Here is a 7,682-nt window from a genome sequence, read left to right on the forward strand (position 1 = left end):
ACGAAGAGCCAGCTGCCTGCCAATTATCTGACACTTCTCTCTGGAGCTTCAGAAAGAAATCTTTCACTGGGTAACATTTATTGGGGGGGGGGGAATGGAGAATACACACGCAACTGTCTCCCCACAAAGAAATGTATAAATCCCAGAACTACACATAGTGACACTTCCATTCATATACTTAAGCAAGAGTTTTGACCAAAGAGGCCTAACTTGGGACACCCAGACTTCCTGATTTAGCTAGATGGTCCTAGTTCATTCTTGTTTTCCAAAATAACTATTAATAGCTCAGTGTGCCAACGCCCCCCCCCGCCACACACACGGAAACACGTTTCCGTTTGGACAATAAATTATATAGTGGCCTTACCTAAATCGCTATTATCTTTGTCACAGAACTCAGCTTTGGCTGTGAAGCTGGCAAAATTAATGCTGTAACTGTCCCATAAGGATGTGGGTGGTCAAATTGGTTAAACTGTCCTGCTTTTTCCCTTACAGAGAAGTCATGAATCTGTCAATGTAAACAAAATGAGGGCTTTTAACAATGAAAGAATCAGTTCTGTTCCTCTATAATCTTTTGAATCTGCTATTTAGACACCCTGCCATGATCACTTTGGAATAATGGAGATTCTCTTGAAAGCCACCAGGGATTGTAAATGTCACAAATAGTTACAAGAAAAAGCTTTCCACTTTTATCTTATTTCTGGTTTACTAGACAAAAAGTAGAGGTAAGGGCTTTGAATCAAGAGCTGTTTATTTTTAAGTTAATAATACAAAAGGCCCTCTCTTTCCATTGAAGTCCCATCCCACCCCCACTACCAAGCCTAGAGTTATTAGAACCAGTGTCTCCATGGTGTAGAAAAGCAGACGCCAAGCATTCAACTGAAACCCGGGGTCCCCTGCCACGCTGCCCTCCCTTCCTCTCCCAAACAGCTGGTTCTGACTCTGACTCTGAGAGAATGTCAGTGGGGGAACTGTTAGGAGCGGCGTGACTGTCCACGCAGTGTTCACCCAGGGCAGCAAGTCATAAGGCAGGAGGTCTACTTACCCACACTCCCATAGCAACCCCCTGACATGGGGGTACCAAGGATTCCAGAGCCCCGGTCCCCCACCCCACTGTCCCAGCACCCCCTGGGCATGTTTGCACAGTTCCTGCCCCACAGGTAGCAATTCTCTGATAGGGTATCTCAGAGTTCAGTCCCATAGATGGCCTTATAACGTAAGTACTCTTCTAAGCACTGAAGAACATTGTCATCTACCTTTGGGTCAAACTTGTTAGCCAACAGGTGATGGTTTTGAAGAATCCAGTGCAGGTCCCCAGTCCCATAAACACACACAGACCGCTGGTGGGTTCCGGAGCAAGGTGCATAAGGTGCCCCCATAGTGATGTCTCCCTCATGGCTTTGCCACTTGACCAGCCTGGCAATGGCTGTCATGTCGGAGATGTGAAACTTGGGGTGGTAGGGAATAGAACCCGGCATCCACGGCGCACGCTGAAGGGTGGCCCAGAGATGCTCATCGGGGCTATAGGTGTCTTTCACCCACTCGATCAGTCTTTGGGACTTGGGGTTCTCTAAGACATGCTGGACAAAGTTTCGAGAAGCCACAATATAGGCATTGCCCGTGAACATAGGCATATTATCCGGCGGAGGATCCTTCATCTTGCTGGTTATGTACAATTTGTCTGTCACCTCATAGTGGTACGTCCAGCGAGATTTTTTGTACTCGGTAGGTTTTTCAGACTCCATACTGTTCTTCCCATTCAACATCTTGAGGGCCAGGACCATCTCGGCATTGGTCTTTATAGGAAAGTCTGTCCCACACGTATTCAGTAAGTATTTCCATGGCACTGAGCTCTGGAGCAAGTCCTCCATACAGTTGAGGTCAGCCTGCACCCTGGACCAGGAGGCATAAACCACCCGAACCAACTTACTGGCTATGAAGACATTTGGGAAGCACAACACAATTGCCTTGACTGCCTCTTTGAAAGTTTCTGGGGATTTCTCATCCACATGGACACAGTAGATGTTCTGAGGGGCATACAAAGCTCGCAGCAGTCTTTCGAAGTTCTCTATCTTCTCGTGGACCACCATAGAGTACGCGATAGGGAAGTCTAACTCTTCTTTGCTCAGAGGGAACCGTATGAACTTCCTTTCGGCCTTGAAGTGCTCACAGTCTCGGGTCATGTTAAGGTAGTCAGTGTCTGTGAAAGGCTCCCGCTTCTTCTTGACCTCCAGGTTGTCCAGGAGAGCCTCTGTCACTGCTCGGCGGTTCCCTCGGATGATTCCAGAACAGTTGATAGATCTCTTTGCCGGCAGCTTCAGGGAGTTGTACAAGATGTCCCTACAGTCCTGGCTTCGGAAGTCGCTGGACTCCAGATCCAGGGAATCAAAGTCACATTTCAGTCTGAGAGAAAACCTCAGTGCGACAATGGCCAGCAGCATGTAGCAGCCCAGGGCCCACAGGTGACGCTGCCGGCACAGCTGCTTCTTCCACCAAATCATCTTCACGGAATGAGAAACCAGTAGAGTTGGGGCACAGGGAAGGAGGAGGAGGACGGATCCTTGGACAGAACAAAATGCCTTCAATTACAAACTAACCCTGAATGTATTCATGGGAACATCAAGCTCGACTCCAAAGGGGTGGCAAAAAGATAGGTCTTCTCTAGATTAATATCCTTAGTCATGACCTGCCGAGGAGCCCCTCTTATCCCTGGCTTGTTGACAGAGGTCTAGAACCTGACCCTACAAACAAGCCATTCATGCTGGGATCAGGATCTGGCTCCACCTCCACCCAAGAGAAAAGGAAAGGGAAGCAGAACTGAGCACCTGCTGACGTTGAGGTGTAATGAGTAAGAGGAAGTCCCTGCCCACCTTTCATTCCTCCATCTTCCCCCTCAACCCTTTACCACCCTGTTTCTAACACAGCACTTATCTGGGGCCTAGAATTTCTAATCTGTCTAGACAGATGCTCCATGAAATTCAGACTCTCAGCATCTGTTCTAGAAATCCAAAGATTTAAATCCTTTTCAAAGAAAAAGTACAGGGGCACCTGGCTGGCTCAGTTGGGAGAGCATGCAACTCTTGATCTCGGGGTCATGAGTTCGAGTCCCATGTTGGGTAAGGAGATTATTTAAAAATAAATAAACTTTAAAAAATAAGTAAATAAAATAAAAAGTACATTTCTTGCTCTTGTTTGGCGATTTGTGTGTTAGGCTGCTTTCACCACATAGAATTCGTTGGTTAGATGTGGTATCTAGCCACCCTTTTAAAAAAATGTTCTTAAAGAAGTAGAAAAAATTGGGTATGATCCAACATATGCATTGTAATCATTCATACAGATAACCCAGTCTATCCAAATTTTAAAAATATCTACACTCAGAGACACACAGAGCTATGTATGTACTATAGTGAATGAGTGCTTTCTATGGGCCAGAAATACTTCTTTACATTGCCCAATTTAATCTTCACAACATACCTGAAGTGTAATATTACCAAGCTTTGCCAAATATCATGTATATTTAAGAAGCAAATATGGGACTCATCCCCAGATTTTTTGTCTGCAAGCCCAATACTTCTTCCTTCAAACCACAACCACCTTTTAAATAATACAATACAGGGTTCTGCATACCATCAAAGAAAACCAGATGATAGAGGAAAAAATCCCTTACAGGCAAGAAACAAAGTAGGACAAAACCTCCCAACAAAGACCGTTTTCCTTTGTTGTGTCCTCTTTCTGAGCATAAGATAGTGTCCTTCTTGGTCATAACTTTTATGGGAATCTAAGAAGAAAAAAATGGAAGATTAAGAAAATTCTCACCTTTTTAATAGCTTTGTTCTTGCTTAGGAAAGATCACTTGCGAGGATGTGTTTGTTTCCAAGGGAAGAGTGATTGGAATCCATGGAAGCAAATGTGCACACCATAGCCCCTTCTTCTAACCCCTCCCAAATGGGGGCTCTGATAGTCACAGGATGTCCACGACCAGTCTCAGGCTCCTCCTCAGCCTCTGCAAAGTAGAGAGCACCAGGTGGCTCTATCATTCACCTTCCGGCTTCCTGCTCTCAGATAAGAGCACAAGCTCACAAATATTCAGGAGCATATTCTCAAGCCCTAGTCATTCAGGGAGGTGTGTAAGGCAGGAAGAAAATGCTGGCAGTATCTGCAAGCTGGTTTTTTTTTTTTTTAAGATTTCTTTTATTAATTTGATAGAGAAAGCACAAGCAGGGGGAGTGGCAGGCAGAGGCAGAGGAAGAAGCAGACTCCCTGCTGAGCAGGGAGCCCGATGTGGGGCTCAATCCCAAGACCCTGAGATCATGACCTGAGCCGAAACCAAGAGTCAGATGCTTAACTGACTGAGCCACCCAGGTGCCCCACAAACAGGTATTTCAACCAGAACAGCCCAGTTTGTAACCATGCTCTCCTGCCACAAAACCATTCATAAAAACGTGTCAATGGTCAACACAAGAACTTGAAAGCTTCCCCCCCCCGCCCCCCACTTAGCAAGGAACCACAGAAACACAGGTATGCCCCTGCCTTCTTTTGGCCTGGAATCCAAGTATCACTCCTCTTTTGTTCCCTGAACATTACAAGAGTGAAGCAATTTAAAAAAAATTTTTTTCTTAAAAAAGTCCTTAAAAACCAGAGTCTGTTCTCCAAATGGCAACTGCTCAAAAAAAAAAAAAAATCCATTTACCTGTCATTCATTATTGTTAATAATCTGTGAGTTGTAGAAATACCCACGTGGTTCCAGTTCTCACTCACTAATGTCTGCAAGTCTAGGTCTTGGCAGTGGAAGGAATGGATTAATGCTATGGGCAGCTGGACTTCAGTGAGAGCCCCATGGGGTGGTTTGGGCAATACAGGGTGGAAAAATGCCTTCTTCAAAGCTGCTGACACTGTTTGCCACTGTCTCTCTCCTGAATCCAACACCCCCCTCTAATAAAGTAGCATTCCTGGCCAAATATTTGAGAGAGCAAATTTAATATAAAGAACTAGATATAAAGTTAAATAGATAACTGTAGGGCAGAGAGAGGGGGTGTTAGAACACCCTAAATTAGGGAAGTAGAAATTGCTAGAAGTAGCTACCACTCCTAGACTGGAGGAATGAAGTCAAGATTGGGGAATTTTTTAATTTAAAATTTGGGAAGAAGGATACCAACAAGCTGAAACTCAAGACCTCTAAGATGGGTACTACTCAACTGGTGCTGGGGCCTCTGACCTCGGAGGAGAGCCCCCAGGCTGAGATCCCAACCTCTCCAGAGGCGGTTGACGTCTTTGCCCACGGTTACTGTAACTGGAGTCAGCGCAGTTACATAAAGAAACTGCCCCCAGGAGGTAAACAGGCGTTGACATGGTGATGCTCACAGAAGCAGGAAGTAGACAGGAAGCAAGCAGGAAATCCCGCCTCCACCGCCACTGGCTCCCTCCAGCGCCCCCTGTTGGCCGAGCCTAATAAGGAGCCGAGCCAGCGGAGCAGAAGTCCTAGCTGATTCCAAAATGTGGGCTTCATCTGAAGACAATAGCATAATAATGGAGATCGGTCACAGTTACCTTCTTCCTACAAGAATTGTTTATGTGGCCCCCAGTCCAGCCTAGGGAACTTATTAGGTCTTTTCTGTTTTTGGACCTCTTCTGCCTGTTTCTGACTATAGATGGAGACAGGCCAGTGGCAAGGGAGCCATGCAGGATCATCCGTGCTCCCGCTTTTATTGGCCCCACTCCACTGGCTCTGTCTTCTGTCAGCTTCCATCATTCAGAGTCTGTGTGGCTCTCAGTTTTGAGCTGTGACGTTTCTGAGGCAAACACAAAGAGTAAACGCTTGTTTGGGCATCTGAATCTACAAAAATCTCTCCAATTTCTTTATATACGACTTTTCTTTGATGGGCCCCTCAAAGTCCCACCTTCTTTCCCATAAAAGTCGTATCACAGAATCTTCAATAAAAAGAAAATGTTTTGAATATTTGATTGTTAAGGTAACCAAAACAGGTATCCACTTTTATTTACTAAATATATGCTAATATGTTAACAAATTGTAAAAATAAGGCAAAATCAGAGATGGAGACAAACCATAAGAGACTCTTAACTCTAAGAAACAAACTGAGGGCTGCTGGGTGGGCAGGAGGTGGGGGGATGGGGTAACTGGGTGAGGGGCAGGAAGGAGGGCGTGTGAAGTAATGAGCACTGGTGTTCTATGAAACTCATGAGTCACTACATTCTACCCCTGAAACTAATAATACACTGTATGTTAATTGAATTTAAATTTTTTAAAAAATTAAATTGCAGATATAATTTGTTGAGATAATCTACATATTAGTAATACCAAGTGGGTAGTAGTTACAGGCACACCTGGGTTTTGGCAAGACAGAACGAGGTCTGAATCCTGGCTCTGTCGCTTTCTAGCTGCATGATGACAAGGAAATTCTGTAATCCGTCCATGCTTCGGTGACTTCCCTTGGGTAACTGGGACTCATACCAAAATACCTATTTTGTAGGATGGTTGTGAGGATTAAACATGATAACACATGATGAGAGACTTGCCTTACTCCCTGGCGTGGGCAGGCCCTTGCTGAAGGTACACACACTCCCGTGCCAGCCCACAAAGGCCCTTCTACTCACAGGACAGCTCAAGGAGGGCACAAGTAGCATTCTTGAACTCTGGACCAAGCGAAAGTATTGATGCTGGTAATGTGGCCGGATGGATAGACCGGCAGAAAGACCTGAAATCATCCCCTTCTCTGTGCCCTGGAAGCGACTGCGTTGTAAGTGGTCAGCAGAGCCCTGCGGAGCTGAGGGATGAGCTGTAGCTGAGCCTGGAAGTACAGGCAAGGGGACAGGACTGCTGGAGGTACAGGGAAACCATGAGCCAGGCAACCTGCAGAGATCACTCGGACAGACATCCGGGATGGTCACAGCTTCCACACTCTAAGTTCATGCTGGTCTTGAAGAGAAGGTAGAGCACAGGCAAGAGGGAGGGCCCAGCCCCACAGTGCCTGGGAACCAGGCTGTTTTCAGGGCAGGAGCCAGGACCTGGGGCTCAGAGCCCCTTCGATGGGATTTCTCTTACCCCTGCTGAGATGAAAAGGCAGAGCCACGTGATCTTTGAGACAAATGTGTCCAAGAGTTCAGGATGACAGGAAGACAGTTAGAAGTCCCAAGCACTGAAAATGATAAGGCCACTCCCCTTCCTTGGCTATCAAAAATAAAAGCAACATGAACCCAGATAATAAGAATGTCCAACACAGGCCTGAGTTCCCACGACGACCACAGCTATCTTTGCTACTTCAGAAACAGTAAGACTCATGAGTTGGGTCTCCCCACTGGGCAAATAGCTTTGCTTGCATCCCCTGAGTTCTGAATTATAAATCCTTAGATGTTCGAAGGAAGGGCTAGGACTTCTAATAGGGAACAGGGAAGCCAACCCTGGGTTCATCAGGGTGAATCTGGAAGGATCCAGTGGAGTTTAGCATTAACTTGGATGGAGGTTCGGGGACCCCTACAGTCCTAACAGGAGGGTCAGAGGAGGGCCCGGGGTAGCCAGAATCCAATCATTTCAAGCTGGATTAAGAAACTGGCAGATGCCCCCTTTCACTTATTTTATATGGTGGTGTTTACCTCTGGGAAGTGTCAGCTTCGTCTTCTCAATTGGCGGTAGCTCCTGGAAATCATGTGCTTCCTGGCTCTGCACCCAG

At 46.1% G+C, this 7,682-nt stretch overlaps 1 protein-coding gene across 1 annotated transcript; it reads right to left on the minus strand.

The window, feature by feature from the left end:
* Positions 1-625: 625 nt before the first annotated feature.
* Positions 626-5,322, minus strand: GCNT3 (glucosaminyl (N-acetyl) transferase 3, mucin type). Its single transcript, XM_002926552.3, has 3 exons — positions 5,194-5,322; positions 3,814-4,000; positions 626-2,557 (listed from the first exon to the last, which is right to left on the minus strand). The coding sequence occupies exon 3, from the start codon at positions 2,496-2,498 to the stop codon at positions 1,182-1,184; it is 1,317 nt and encodes a 438-aa protein (XP_002926598.1). The 5' UTR covers positions 2,499-2,557; positions 3,814-4,000; positions 5,194-5,322; the 3' UTR covers positions 626-1,181.
* Positions 5,323-7,682: the final 2,360 nt, after the last annotated feature.

This window comes from Ailuropoda melanoleuca, chromosome 5 (assembly GCF_002007445.2).
Source record: "Ailuropoda melanoleuca isolate Jingjing chromosome 5, ASM200744v2, whole genome shotgun sequence".
Classification (NCBI taxonomy): Eukaryota; Metazoa; Chordata; class Mammalia; order Carnivora; family Ursidae; genus Ailuropoda; species Ailuropoda melanoleuca.